General features: G+C 39.4%; 1 protein-coding gene across 1 annotated transcript; it reads right to left on the bottom strand.

The window, feature by feature from the left end:
• Window positions 1-571: 571 nt before the first annotated feature.
• On the bottom strand, window positions 572-15,614 carry LOC133534709 (kinesin-like protein costa). The gene is made up of 6 exons (XM_061873946.1): window positions 15,059-15,614; window positions 12,146-14,235; window positions 10,660-10,878; window positions 8,529-8,665; window positions 7,557-7,698; window positions 572-1,000 (listed from the first exon to the last, which is right to left on the bottom strand). Exons 1-6 carry the CDS (start codon window positions 15,333-15,335, stop codon window positions 884-886), a joined length of 2,982 nt encoding a protein of 993 aa, XP_061729930.1. The 5' UTR covers window positions 15,336-15,614; the 3' UTR covers window positions 572-883.
• Between the last annotated feature and the right edge of the window lie 604 nt (window positions 15,615-16,218).

The following is a 16,218-nucleotide window of genomic DNA, read 5'->3' on the forward strand; positions in this document are numbered from 1 at the left end:
AACTTTCAGTGTTACCCTCGTATATATTTACTCTGTTATTCATAAAACTTTACAAGCCTCCATTTTGTTTTATCCCTTTCTTACAAATAACATAATTAAGACAAACAATTGACAGATAAATGAGGCTTGTAGCGTCTTTATTAATAACGCCATTAGACGAAATAATTAACAAGTTGAGAGATTTCACAGTATCACCCTTCATTTGGCTTCAAATAGCTGGTATAAATAGTACCTGTTTAATAGTTAAGTAAATACTCGCCGACTTTATACCTTTTTTGCGTGCCAGTTTTTCTTTGGAGTAATACTTTTACAACTCTCGTTTCCAATAGTAATAGTATACCTAAATAAATATAAGCATTTAGTATTTCTTAATTCCATAGAACAAAGTTCATTAAGAATACGAATTAGTCGGAACTATATGTGATGTTACCTTTAAGTCAGTAATAAAACAAAGGAGTGAATCTTAGTGTTGTGCTCCGTGACATGTCCGCTAATGTTTTTATTAGCTACGAGAACGAGCCTGCGATTATTTTCCAACCTTTAATCCAAAATAACGAGTTTTTAAATAGTATTGAAAATTTGTAATTTATTTATTTATTCGATTGCAATGTATCACGTTGTATTTTGTAATATGCTTTTAATGCTTGTTTATAATCGGTGTCACAATGGATCACAACACGAATCTTTAGAAAATTATAGCACTTACATTATTTTTACAATAGAATAGGAAATATTTTCGAATTTACACTAATTTTAATATTAGTTACTAGTAAAATGTTTTAAACAGAGATGTATAAAATCATAGATAAATGTATTGTAATATTATGTAAAAAGCGATTATGATAAATATGTGTAAAGGGCGAAATAAAGCGAAGTGTAAATATCAGTGTTTCTTGTGCTGCACGATGACGAGCTTGTTCCTCTCCTTGGTGACGCGCGCCGCGGGCGCCGCCGTGGCCGGCATGAGCTGCCGCAGGTTCTGGCTGGGGATCACGGGGGCCTGCAACACATTCATTATCATATGTAAATTAAGGCACGCAATTAAGTTTTTTTCACCACACCAACTGGTAAAGGCCTTCTTGATTGTTCAAAAACTAATGAGAAAGTTGCATTTTATCAACATGTGGGGCAAAGTAATCAGATGCAAATTTTGAGTTGTTTCCTTATGTTAGCTACTAGAATTGACTTTTAAAATGATGATTTTGAATGATTATTTTTTTATTACGTTCAATTGGATTTGATTTCATTTGAATTTTTTGGTATTTCATAGTTAGTAGTTTCCTCGTGTTGGTGTGGTGAATTTTTTTGTGTTTCACTCGGAGGCAAAGTTTGTTTAACCCTCGTGCATTGCAACCGTCGCAACGCTCAAGATTCCACTTCTCGAACCACTTGCTACGCTCGTGGTTCAATTTTGGAATCTTTCGCTTGCTCGGGTATCAATATTCGCACGAGTGGTTAAACAACAACTTTGCCCCCTTGTAAAACAAATAACTAAATGCCACTGGGTGGACACGCCATATGTACGGTCGCCAAGCCGCTCCGAGGCCAGATTTAATTGACTCAGCTCGGCCTTACCCACAACCGGTATCAATGTGTTCGGACAGTTCTCCTGATCACCGTACATGCGGTAGTAAAGCGGAAAAATGGTGGAGGGGATAGGAATGACGTCACAAAGATGGCGGCCGGACCTATTCTTTTTGGCGGTGTATCTCGAAAACCACTTAACCGATTTTAATCATTGAGGTGTCAAATAATAGCTTATATTATGGAGATTATTTCCTTTTCTACAAACATTTACGTGAAACCTATAGGAAAAAAAATAATCACAAAAAACAGTTTTTTTATAAAAAAAAATTATTTTATTTTGTAAAAATCTCCGCAAATTTTGTTTAATATAAAACATATTGCTTCATTATCAAGGAATATAATGAGCCTTAAAACATACAGATCGAGTAATAAACAATGAAGCTACACTCATTTATTTGCGCATGGGTAACGATAACTGGCTTTTACCGGTCGAAACTGTGGTGACTGTTACGATACGTATTGAATGGAATTTATAGAGTATCGGTTTTAATTACTGAAATTATAATTAAAATTATAAAAACCAGACACAATAATGTTACCTTACTTCGACGATTAGTCTCTTTTTTCGTCTTAATCATAGATAGGTACATATTTCTTTTTACTTAAAAATTTTATACAGGGTGAACTTTTAACCACCAGTCATACTCTGCGCAGCGACTTTATAGGTCATACTTAACAACTTTTACTATGGGACCAATTCCGAAATCGCGAAAAAATTTTTGACTGTCCCATATAAAGGTGCGACCAACTTTACCAGACCAACACTTTTCCAAACTGAGCTACAGCTGTCCGATGAAGTTAAGTACTTAGGACTAACTCTCGACAATAAACTCAATTGGAACAACCACATCAACAAACGGATAGACAAGGCGGGAGTTGTCTTCTGGCAGTGCAGAAGGATGATTGGTAAGAGGTGGGGACTCAACCCGAAAATTACCCTCTGGCTCTATAAGACGATAATCCGCCCCTTACTCTGTTACGGTGCTCTGGTTTGGTGGCCAAGAACAAACCTAGGCAACGTACGAGACAAACTACAAAGACTTCAAAGGCTCGCATGCGCGGCCACCACTGGCTGCACGAGGTCTACCCCGACTGCAGCCATGGAGGTCATGCTAAACCTTCCACCGCTGCACCTACACATACAGCAAGAGGCCAGTCTCTCAGCGGTAAGGTTGCGAACCCTCAAGATATGGTCTAACATCACAGGAGCTCTTCACACAAAATGCCTGGAAAAGGTGTATGACGAATTTCCAGTGCTTAGGTCAGGCACGGACCGGATTCACAAACAAGCTATCTTCGATAAAAGGTACAAAATACAGTTATATGAGGACGACAATCATGAAGGACTCAATCCCCGGGAGCTGAGAATCTTCACTGATGGGTCCAAAACAGACAGCGGATCGGGCTCTGGAATCTTCTCAGAAGACCTGAACATGTCGATCACCACTCCGCTAGGAGCCCATAACTCGGTATTCCAAGCTGAGTGCATGGGCATCATAAACGCGGCGGCTGCCATCACTGCAAGGAAGGTAGTAGGATCCTCCATCCGCATACTCTCCGACAGTAGAGCAGTCTTAATGGCTCTAAATAGCCATATAGTTACATCCAAACTTATACACGAATGCCACGAACGACTAATGGAGGTATGTCATAATAACAAGATCACCCTACAATGGATCAAGGGACACAGTGGATCCCGAGGTAACGATGCTGCGGACGAGCTTGCCAGGCAAGGATCGAATGCGGGGGCGATTGGTCCGGAACCGATTCTTCCGATACCATTTAGCAAGGTACGCTCAATGCTGCTGGCACGTACAGGGAAACTACACACAGAACACTGGCTGAACCAGACTGGATGCAGACAGGCAAAAGAAGCCATGCCTGGCATCAACGGAAAACTCACAAGGGCGCTCCTGCAACTAGGGAAGGTCCGACTGAGTATGGTAACCAGTGTCATAACAGGTCATGGACTATTTAACAAACATCTTTTCACAACAGGTGTCACAGACAGTCCCCTGTGCCGAGGTTGCATGGAGACAGAAGAAACAGCCTCTCACGTGGTGCTGGAATGCAGCGGAGTGACTCCATACAGGGCTAAACATCTCGGATCTCCGAGAGACCTCCCCGAGGTCCTACTCAACATCAAAGGTTTGATAGGATTCCTCGAGGAGCTGGGCTGGCAGGACTAGCCCACCCCCAACATATCACGCAAAATAGGCGCAAGTCGTCGAGTTGCGGAAAAATCGCCCGAATACAATACAATACAATACAATACAAGGTGCGACCAGACCGCAGCTTAAAAAACGGTCACGATACGGAATCGCAGTGACGCGTCGTATGCGTACCGTTTTTGACGCATGCTCCCCACACCGCTGTTTAAAAAACGGTGACGGTACGGAATCGCAGTGACGTGCTTCACGCGAATCTTTTTTGTTCGCAAAACAGTTGCGTCTTTTACGTCACCGGTACGGTGTCTGCCATAAGATCTCCGTGTAATATTTTTTGCGATTTTTACGCAGTTCAATTTACGGTGCGTCAGCTTATTTTAAGCAGCGGTGTGGCGAGCATGCGTCTTGGACCCGGGTACGTCCTTAAACTACGTCCAAAAGAGAGGTATGGGCATTGTGAATGTCATCTCGCTTTGTGTGGTAGGGCACAGCCAGTGGGTGTCATTCCAGATCCAAATTTTCTTGCGTGATTCGGCATTGGTCCCATAATAAAAGTTGTTCAGTATGACCTGTAAAGTCACTGCGCAGAGTATGGCTGGTGGTTAAAATTTCATCTTATACCTATATTCGACACAAGTAGTAAGTACTTACAGACCAACTATGATACACATTTTGCCTGTATAGTGATACATAGTGAATAAATTAATACCTGATTTAAAAAATAAAACAAAAATAACAAATAGCATGTTATTTAATTCAGTAATCAGTAATCACTAATCAGTCTTAAACAATGAACATCATACTTTTAGATTAGACAACAAAATGTATATTTATACTGTGTTTCGACTTGAAAGATTTTACTGCTTTAAAACATAAGACAAACCTACCAACCAAATGTATAAAAAAAAATGTTTTTTTGTGATTATTATTTTCCTATAGGTTTCACGTAAATGTTTGTAAAAAGGAAATAATCTCCATAGTATAAGCTATTAGTTGACACCTCGATGAATACAATCGGTTAAGTGGTTTTCGAGATACACCGCCAAAAAGAATAGGTCCGGACGCCATCTTTGTGACGTCATTACTATCCCCTCCCACCATTTTTCCGCTTTACTACCGCATGTACGGTGATCAGGAGAAACGCCCGAACACATTGATACCGGTTGTGGGTAAGGCCGAGCTGAGTCAATTAAATCTGGCTTCGGAGCGGCTTGGGGACTACTAATAGTAAAAGTTGTTCAGTATGACCTATAAAGTCGCTGCGCAGAGTATGACTGGTGGTTAAAAGTTCACCCTGTATAAAATTTTTAAGTAAAAAGAAATATGTACCTACCTATGATTAAGACGAAAAAAGAGACTAAACGTCGAAGTAAGGTAACATTATTGTGTCTGGTTTTTATAATTGTCATTATAATTTCAGTAATTAAAACCGATACTCTATAAATTCCATTCAATACGTACCGTAACAGTCACCACAGTTTCGACCGGTAAAAGCCAGTTATCGTTACCCATGCGCAAATAAATGAGTGTAGCTTCATTGTTTATTACTCGATCTGTATGTTTTAAGGCTCATTATATTCCTTGATAATGAAGCAATATGTTTTATATTAAACAAAATTTGCGAAATGCTAATATTTACGGAGATTTTTACAAAATAAAATAATTTTTTTTATAAAAAAACTGTTTTTTGTGATTATTTTTTTTCCTATAGGTTTCACGTAAATGTTTGTAGAAAAGGAAATAATCTCCATAATATAAGCTATTATTTGACACCTCGATGATTAAAATCGGTTAAGTGGTTTTCGAGATACACCGCCAAAAAGAATAGGTCCGGCCGCCATCTTTGTGACGTCATTACTATCCCCTCCACCATTTTTCCGCTTTACTACCGCATGTACGGTGATCAGGAGAACTGTCCGAACACATTGATACCGGTTGTGGGTAAGGCCGAGCAGAGTCAATTAAATCGTGTTTCTAGAGGGCTTTTGAGATTTGGCGACCGTACTATATTAGAAAATAAATCTTTTCGCTTAATGAATTTTAAGAATTGTTTCTATAAACCGCGTCAATACGATTCTTAAACATCGTTGTGACCGTCAAATCTCACCAGACTTGACGGGCCACCGGCCACACCCGCGGACCTCACATTCCGGACCATACACGTAGCATAATTCCTATGCATCTCGCTGTCTCCAAACTTCCCCCACCACTTTACTGAGGCTATGGACAGACGCGCTGTGATTGGCCAAACCGCGCGGCGTGCGCATACATCGGCGACGCTAGAGATTTTTTGTCAAGTTCGAGTTCTGACGATGGAGTCCATGAGAAATAGAGGGAAATCTTCAAATGTGAAAGGCATGCATATAGTGATTTTTGTATTGATTTAACAAATCAAGCATTTACATTTACAAAAGTGACATTTGAGGAAGTGGAACTGCTGATGATGATCAGAATGGAACTCTTCAACGACGCATAGTACACATTTGGCGATTTGTCCTCTTCGCTGTGTTTGTTAAGTAAATTAGATTTTCAAGACAAATTTTTGTCAAGTTCGAGTTCTGACGATGGGGTCCATGAGTAATAGAGGAAACTCTTCAAATGTGAAAGGCATGCATATAGTGATTTTTGTATTTTCTTTAACAAATCAAGCATTTACATTTTAAAAAGTGACATTTGATGAAGTGGAACTGCTGATGATGAACAGAACGGAACTCTTCAACGATGCATAGTTCACGTTTGGCAATTTGTTCTCTTTGCTTGTTTGTCAAGCAGGTTTTCAAGGCACATTTTTATATTTCCATCTTATTTAATTTTTTTAATAATTATCTGGTGCTTTATTTTATGCATGGTGTGAAATAATTTATCTTAAATACAATCGAATACCTTATTGCGGGTATCTTACCAGTCAACCATAAGGCAAATCTGAAATGTGTTAAGGTGGGTGCAGTGACAAATAAACGGACAGACAGACGGACATGACGAATCTATAAGGGTTCCGTTTTTTGCCATTTGGCTACGGAACCCTAAAAAACATGTTACCTCCTTTTCTACAGAATTAGGCGTAGGACGCTGTCTTTTTAATTGCATTGTATGAAATCCAAAAATCAACAATAATCGTTTTTTCACCGGTCTCCCTCATAGAAATCGGTTTTTTTTTTTTCTTAAATATTATTTTGTTCCTGCTCCATACAGTTTATTCGAAAATTGTCCCAAATTCAACAGTAACCATAACAATACTGAGAAAAAACATTTCAATAAAAAAAATGAAAATAAAAACTTTGGTTTCTATATCAATGAAAGACGAATTTCAGCCCATAGTGGGGCGCTACTCTAGGCCGCGCGGTCGTACATACCAAGAAACAATTATGCAGCTGTTAATATCGTTAGAGGTTTGATGCATTGCGCCGTCGCTTAGAAAGCTACAAATTGTTTTTTGTCCTAAGCCGTCAATGTAGGATGCATATTCAAATTGCTACGCATTTGTTTGACAACGTGGGCCGACTTATGTCACTGGATTTATTTGTTGAAATATTTGGTTTTATTTAAAAATACGTAAAAAATATAAAAATGTTACTCCACGATCCTTATAGCTTTTCGATTCACTCCTATTTTTACAAGAAACAACGCTACAAGTCGGCGTTTTCAGGGAATTCATGCGCACATTTATCTATGACAGCTAAATTGCGACATAAATTGGGACGTGGGCATTTTACGATGACTCGCGATGAGATATCTTCCTACCTTCTATGATCTGAGCATGGTATTTTTACTACATGTTATCAAAACAAGTTCAATACTCACCGGCGGACACCTTGCCAGCTGCTTCATCCGGTCGACTAGACGCATGGCGTCGTCTGACGTGTCGGTGTCTGTCGTCATGCCCAGGGACAGCGCTCGCTCGGGGTTGCCACCCTCTAGGAATCGGTGCACCGATTGGTATTGTCTGGAAGAAGGTGAAGGTTTACGATAAGGGCTTGTTACTTCATTTCACGTACAAAAACAATAGATATTTTTCTACTTTTCAAGTTTATTAGTTTATTATTAACTCTTTGACCGCTACAGACGTCGACTGACGCGCGCGGCTACAGCCCAATATCAACCTCCGTGCATTCCGACAAGGTTCACGACGAAGCGCTGCATGACAAGCATGGCATTCAAAGGGTACCTACATAATTGTCAAGTCGCCTTGAAAAGAAATCAATTGCTAGAAAATGATTAATTTTAAATGGAAGACCTTGTTTTGTTTAATAGGAATCCAGCAATCAATTCAAGGTTATATTTTTTATTCTGTCACTACGTCATACAATCAACAAAATAATTATACAAATATAATATATTAATCAAAACTGCTTATGAATTACTAAAGACCACCCTTTTATTTTAAGAGGGGAAATGCGTTATACAGACCACCCAGGCGCGGGGACGGGCCTGGGATAGTTATGTAGGACTCCCTGTAAGCGGATTAGACCCATGGTTTACCCACTAAAACCCCCTGTTGCCGCCTCAGTGCTATAGGGCGAGGTCCCAGGAACGCCGAAGTACTCTTCCGCAACACTTAAGACCACCCTAATAAAATCTCATAATCTAAACCTAAGGTCGTTGTTTACCATAGAACCTGGGGTCAAACGTCGATCAGTTCATAATCAATAAAAACCGCCTCGGCCACGAAACGCACGCCCCTAGTAATTTCTAGCATCGTAGTATGTACACTCGACGCCGACGCTGTCCGCCATACGTTAATGGTATCCAATGGGGTCGGCGTCTGCCTAGTACCTGGCCTGCGCGTGGTGGCGCGCGCGCTGCGCGAGGCGCCAGGCGGCGGCGGCGCGCGCGCGCCACGCCGCCGCGTCCTCGGCCGCCGCCGCCGCGCCCGCCTCCAGCGCCGCGCACGCGCTGCGCAGGTCCACCACCTGCAACATGATACGCATGCTGGAACACCTGTATCATTATACAACTCGATCTAACGAATAGATGGCCTTGAGCGACCGCTCGCCGCCCTGCTGCCCGCTGGTGTCAAGGCTAACAATTTCTACATCTAAAAAAGTTTTGAATGTCTAATAGTTTATTTACATGTTTATTTTTAAATTTTAACTCATTACGTTGGCCTTTCATTAACGCATTTAATGCCGACAGCCGCAGCATAGCCGATTGCGTATGGTTTATCTGCTTTGTAGCGAAAAGCGGCTAGTGAATACGCCGGAAGTGAATAAGTTAAACACCTGTATTTTATGTATTTATTTGTTCTTGTTACCAACCTAAGGTTTGATAACTGCATCTGTCGCCCTTAAGGGGGTGCTGCGAGATGGAAAAGTGCGCGAGATGAGTTACATAGAGTCAGCAATTCGAACGAGGGGGACACGGCCGGATCTAGGGTACGACTAGAGCGAGTGGAGCGGCCGCTCAAGGCGCCAAATGGTAGGAGGGCGCCAAAATTACAAATACTTATAAAAAAAATCTAGGAAAAAAAAATTAATTGACGCAGGCGCGCAAATACGCGCGAAATAGTGGGGCGGGAGTGATTTCAGCTCAAGAAAATACGTATAGAACACGGTGCTAGCAGAACCGACCTGCAGGAGAAAAGAGTTCGGATACGACAATGGTTAGTTGTGTCACAGATGAACTGGAAAGTTTCACCACAAACCACAACGCCACCATGTACAACATGCATAAGTTGTGTGTGCATGTTTGCTGGGGCGCCATGAAGAGGAGATTCTAGACCTCGACGAACCACATTGACCTCGTTGTGCAAGAGCGAAGGCCGAGTTGCAGGCAAATAAAGTTCAAAACCTACATAAATGCTAAGTGTCCATCCGACGGGGCAAAGACCTGAAGGCATTTTTTAGGCTATTACGCAAAAAATAAAAGCTGCTGAGTTCCACATAAAGCCGAAGGCGCAGAGTCTGAGCGAGGTAAGATTGTGTATGAGCCAAAGAAGCGCAAGCGTGATGATGAGTGAGCTTCGAAGCCCTAGGGAACCGAAGGGCGCGTTCCACGTAGTGCCAAAATACCGAAGTGCGAATCCCGAGGCTGAAGGTCGAGATACTGCCGAACCGTCTAATTCTTTGTTATAAAAATAAATTGATGGCGAAATAAAATGTCTGACGGTCAGGTACGGCGCCCTGTGAAGGCTGAACACCCGAAGTACATATGCCAGCAAGTTCCGCTTCCAAGCGATGCGAAAAACTGAACAGCATAAGAGCTGAAATCATATCCATTTAATTCCAAGCTCTGGGTGCTTAGACAACGTGCCAATCGTCGAACGGAAGCTCGGATCCGATGCTGCGGGGCATCAGCTCTATGCAGAGCTTGGTTTTTGGCCTTGATTTTTTACACACAGCCATTTGTTCTGGTGCGAGCTCAGCTCTTCTGAAGCTGAACGCGCCCTGCAGGAAAGCCTTCAACTTCGCGTACATTTGGCCTTTATTTCGATAACAAGCTCTGCTTTCACAACTCTGGCCTTCGGCTTTGCATGGGAACGCGCCGAGGTCGGAAGCTTTGGAGTTTTCGAAGCTGGACCATTTTTGAGTTTTCGACAAAAGACGTGCAAATGCTGTGATGGTACTCCCTTTTATTTGGTATGTACCTCCATTATATCAACTGACAGCCCCCATTGAGGGCAACCTAATATTGTGACGTGACAGGGACATGACGGATGGTTAACTACGGAACCTAATACTGAGCATGGCCCACTATGCTCTTGGCCTGGTTTTTATTATTAAACTGCAATTTGGGTAAAAAAGTTTAACTAAGGGCGCCAAAACTCAATCTCGTTCTACTCTGATCGAGCACTTGCGCCGGCGCAGGGGGGACATAACAATTTAACTACGTTCATACATCATACATATCATTTGGAGAACTCGGAGAAGAAAGGCATACATTTCCATTATTGGAAATCGAAACGTACCTTTTGGAAATATCTATAAAGAAGGGTCTTCATTTCATCATGTGACAGTTTGTCGAGCCTCGCCATCAGCATCTGCTCGCCCCGACTCTTGGAGTCCCGATTGTCAGCACAATCCGATAGAGAGGCGGACGGCGATCGACCGCATATCAAGTTGTTCTTGTACTCTATGGCGGTGTCTATTGCTTCTATAGCCTCTTCACATTCAAGCAACTTGCGCTCCTAGAACACAAAATATCCTTAAGTGGGAATGGATAGTAAGTTTTATGTACAGTAGGAGAAAAAAGAAGTTCCTTGAGAACCATAGATAATAGAAGATGAAAGATGCTTGGACACCTCTTAAGATACAACGAATTTATCAAAAATATCATAGAAGGGAGAGTTGAAGCAAAGAGGAAGAAGGGGAGATGTCGTATCAGGCTGTCAAGTAGAAGGCAGAAGACCAACATATATGGCTATCGCTTCACCAACAAGAGTCTTAACGCTCAATATATATAAATATATGACAATTTGACAATAATGATGAGCAGGGATCGGAAACTCGGGAGCTATTATACCTACAACTAGCAAAATTCCGGAAAAAGCTAAGCAAGTACGGAGTCGGCTTCTTAAAAATAATATTTTTTATTATTTAAATCCCGGGATCCTGGGATTGTATGGAACATCAGAAAATGGTTAATACGTATCAATTGTCGTTGGGTTATGCCTTTTTTAGCGAATTTCGTCAACATACAAGCCGTTTTAACGACGTACAGAATGTATCAAAAAGACACGTGGTAGTCCGTTTAAGGGCTTAATTAATTATAGGTATTGTGTTAGGATGATAATATTGATAACATAATATCAAGACAAACTTTTTTTAACGGAAATTTTTAAACAATGACGGAAATACAAATATACCACGTGTGCCGCGGTAGGTTGATTACCTGTTTACTTTTGCATAGGTATGTACATTTGGTTTTGATTTACTGATTTAACGAAGATACATACCTTTGTACCATTATTTTTACTAAAAGTAACAATACAACTTTAGTTTGATGTCAACTAATACTGTACTGTCAGTTAAATGAAACACATGAATTTAATAAAATTTTGATCATAGGAACAACTAAAATAGTCTATTTAAATACTTTAATACATTTGTATGGCTGTTATTCTAATTTTCGGTATTCCGGGAAATCCCGGGAAATTTATTAGTAAAATTAAATTGAGTCCGCCTCCATACTAGTCAACATCGACGCGGCGTAGGCACTGAGCCCGAAGTTTAGGTATAATAGCTCCCGAGTTTCCGATCCCTGATGATGAGGAATGGTTTCTAATTTAGATACACATATAAAAAAATATTAAAAATGTGTTCAAGGGGGGCCAAAGTTATCTCATCAGGTGGCAGATAAATATTTTTTTTAAGACTTGCAGTGGTGCCTTTGTGTAATTTTGGTTACATTGCTCCAGAGGACATAATTTTGGATGCACATATAGGTTTACTTACCTCAGAATCTGATAAGGATTTGTATATTTTTCTTTTGTGACCTAAACTACATCTTTGTTCATGCAAACATTCCCTCGTCTTCCTCAAGTTTTTAATTTCTTTCCTTAACATGAATTCCTTTTCTTTTGATAGTTCTAAATTCTCCAAATCATTTGTCTTTTCTTTAAGTATACTGTCTATATGAGATATCCTATGTGAAAAGTGTTTTAATGAATGCACCTTTTTATCTTTTACTTCAACTGAAGTTTCAGATAGTTCATCCAATTTCATTTTGTCCTTAACTAGTTCTACATCTAATGTGTTTTTACGCTTTTCGTCCTTTTTTATTTGCCGCTTTATTTGATCTATTTGTTTTTTATATGTTTTCAGACTAGTTTCATGTTTTCTTATCTCTTTTACATTGTCTTGGTCTATTGCACTAGACTCTTCACTGTCTTCTAGTTGTTTTTCATATTTTTCTATTATAGACTTACATTGTTGTAAATGATGTAATAATTTGACATTATTCTTGTCTATGGCTAACTTTGAATGTGTAGCTGCGAAATCTGCCTTGGCTTTGTTATACTGGTTTTTTGTGGCCACTTTGTCAGCATAAGGTTTATTTTGTGAATTGTGATTCATTGCTCGCGAGAGGTCATCTATCAGTCTTTCTTTAGCAATGCAAAGATTTATCAATTCTTTGAGTTGTGATTGGCTATTCCCAATTTCTTTAGATAGTTTCCTAGCTAACACTTGTTTCTGTGCATACTTTTCTTTAGTCATTTTATACTTTTTACATAACTCTACATTCTTTGGAGAGTCAATCATTTTAAGAAGCTCTCTCTCAATCAGCTTTGGTTCTGGATCTAAATCATTTTTGTGAGATTCAATAATAATTCTTTGAGATTCAGGTGAGATTGCTTTTGCTGCCACTTTTCTCAGTAACTCAAGTTCTGGTCCAGATAAACTTTCGCCTGGTTGAATAGTTCTTCTACGCCCAGAGTTTGACTGTGAAGTCATAATGGGCAAAGATTGTGAACCACTAGTTTCTGATATTGTGATATCATCAGAGTCTGCATGGTTCAAATATTCCTCACATCTATCTGCAAATAGTTGATCATTCTTTTCTCTAAAATATTCCATGAATTTATCAAGTTTGTCTTGGAAGACTGTGTCAGAGTCACTATCTTCTGATTCAGACTCTACATCAGATTCACTAGGCTCATCACTGGGTTCAGTATCTTCTGCAATTCTTGGCAACCCATGCCGTGGTCCTACGTCTTTATTTTCTACCACATCAGTATTGAGACATTCGTCACATTCAGCTTTCAAGAACAGCCACTCACTCACTTGGTTGACATCTGTTTCTGATAAAGATTTGGATTGTAATATTTTATTAAATAGTCCTTCTGCATTAGATACTAATTTGATCCACTGAGCAGTAGCAAATTGCAAATTGAAATTGTTATCAGCTGGTGGTGGCATCGATTTTTCGCTGTATATTGGTGTATTGTTATCTGCAAATAAATTGACTGTGACAAAATTCTTAATTCCTCTGCAGCATAGACACAAATTCAGTATTTTCAATGTATCTTGATAATCTTCAGGTTCCGTACTGGTACAGCCTATCACCCAAGTAAATGCACGACCCCCAAATGAGTCTCGGAGCATAGCAGTGAGAATACATTGATCATAATTTATTTGTTTGGGTGGATTTCCAGCTAAAAGCTCCTTTATTACATTTTCTAAAGCAAAAAGTCCAGGTTCTGGATATGCAGCTAGATCACAAAAGCTAGCTGTTGACATTCTATGATTGAGGACTCCATTTGTGCCAACCCATTTTTGTTCCATACTGACTGTAAAGACTGTATGGTTGTTACCCTGGCAACGCTGCCGCCAACCTAACTGCAAATACTGAAATGCTTCTTCAACATTACAGCATCTGACTAATCCAGCTCCCAACACATCAAATATATTGTTGTTCACAACTTGCATCCATGTTATGTGTAGAATGTACTCCCTCTCAGGCATTTGATTCAATTTATGAAATATCTCAGTTAGGAACCTGGGTACAATGCCTTGGTCACACTCACTATGAATGCATTCAAAACCTGGAAAATGTAAGAAAAATCAATAAAGGGTATAAATTTTTGGCAGTTTTCAATTTTTCAAAATAGGCATACTTTACTTATGTCTATAAGCCCATTGATTGATGAGGTGCCGGGACACGGGTTAAATCTGAATTTATGTGTTTTTTTTTGTATTTTGACATAGAATCAATACAAAAGAATAAACTACTAGAAGCTGTAGCTTCCTGCTGCTAGTAGTGCAATTTGTTTATAGAATTTGCATTGAAATAGAAATCTTACATACAAATGTCAGATGTTTGACAGCTTAAGCTATAGTTAAGAAATAGCAATGAGGCAGCTTAGGAGCTGCATTGAACCTTGTACACCCAGCCACAAAAATACATGACCATTTTATGGATGAATTCACTGTCTCCATGCAATATTACAGCTCATTGTGCATGACATTTGTTAGGCTTCACTTAGTAACTTAAATTATGCTGATCCTCCCTAATACCTAGCATAATTTCTTTTGTACTCATACACTGATACCACTAACATAGGGATAATGCACACACTGACTACTCTTGATGATCCAGTGTGTGTTACCCCACCAAATACGCTTTTAACATTACATAAACATAACAATATCAGCAGATGAACAAATATACAAGAAATAAAGAAATGTATGCTAGTTTAATGTTTTAAGACAATATCACATTCAAACAAAGTAACCATATCACATTTATCTTACAATAGCGTGACCTGCCTAATAACAGTCATTGGTTATGTTGATCATACAAGATACAACCTTTCATTAAGACTCATCCCATTTGGACCATTTTCAGCCAATTTATATTAAACATACCTGGCCCAAACAATGTATAGGTCTTCCCAGTCTTAGGCTGCCCGAATACAACCACTGAAGTATCACATCCATCTAGGAAACAATTTATTTGCGGTATCATAAACGAATTGAAGAGATGTGCTTGAGTACAGTCCACTGGCAAAGCCCTGTTGACGTGAAAAGTTTGTCCACTTTCTGTTATCACGATTTGAGTCACTGGATTGCTGAATATGCATTGCGAGGAGTCCACTAGGCTCGGAGGCTTCAACCGCACAGCGATTTGCACTGGGATTTCCATGGTCGCTCCTTGGAGGCCTACAAACTTGACTTCAATTATGAAATATTTCTGTTCATGTTCCTAGATGACATCTTGTTATTTCCAAATCAGACGTAAACCATAACAATGTCGGTTCTACAAAATTTTGCGGCAAATGCTAATGAATTTCGTGAAAAGTCCTCATTTTCCTCGAAAACTAACACAATCCACACCAATCAAACACCAATTTTGTACACAACACAAATTGTGAATGATTTGAATGACAAAATCACAAAAAGAAACGTTCCGGTTCAGCGTTCAGAGTGATTATATTTATGCTCTTTGCTCTTTGCGTTCAGAAGAAGAAAAACTTTTTTTTTTAATTTATTTGGAGAGAGAAGAAAAGCTAAAAAAAAGTATTGACACTTGTTCTATTTTCTGTATTGCACAACCAAACTATACACAGATAATCTGCATTCGGACATAATCAAGTTTCACCTAGACGAAGCAATCAAATTGCCAATTTCTTTTCCGATGACAATTTCCCGTCTTGAGGAGCCTTTACTGATGACTTTTTTTTTAGAGCGCTTTGGTTTTTTTTTCGACTTTAATGAACGCTTTTAATAAAATATAAATCCAACTTATGCTAGTAAATCATTATGTTCTGATTTTTCATCAGCTCTGCATCTCATTTGTTTTACTGTATAATAAATCCTATCAAAAACATAAATGTGAAATGACAGCCAAGTTCAATATAAAATTAAGATAATGCGTCGTTGTCATCACCTACATAAGAATTGAGATCTATATGGATGCCAAGTTCTGTGTTGAATATCCTGAATTTTTTGTTACAAGAATATGCAACGTTCTAAAATGAATTTATATAACAATTTCTTGTTTCTTGATACTACCCACAATGTTTGCT

The sequence above is a fragment of the Cydia pomonella genome, chromosome 2 (genome assembly GCF_033807575.1).
Source record: "Cydia pomonella isolate Wapato2018A chromosome 2, ilCydPomo1, whole genome shotgun sequence".
Classification (NCBI taxonomy): Eukaryota; Metazoa; Arthropoda; class Insecta; order Lepidoptera; family Tortricidae; genus Cydia; species Cydia pomonella.

Excerpts from the sequence above, each read along its gene's own strand:
- LOC133534709 (XM_061873946.1), bottom strand. The coding sequence starts at position 15,335 with ATGGAAATCCCAGTGCAAATCGCTGTGCGGTTGAAGCCTCCGAGCCTA. Across the intron at positions 7,699-8,528 it reads CGCCACCACGCGCAGGCCAG|ACAATACCAATCGGTGCACC; the intron begins GTACTAGGCAGA and ends ACCTTCTTCCAG. Across the intron at positions 1,001-7,556 it reads AGCTGGCAAGGTGTCCGCCG|GCCCCCGTGATCCCCAGCCA; the intron begins GTGAGTATTGAA and ends AATGTGTTGCAG.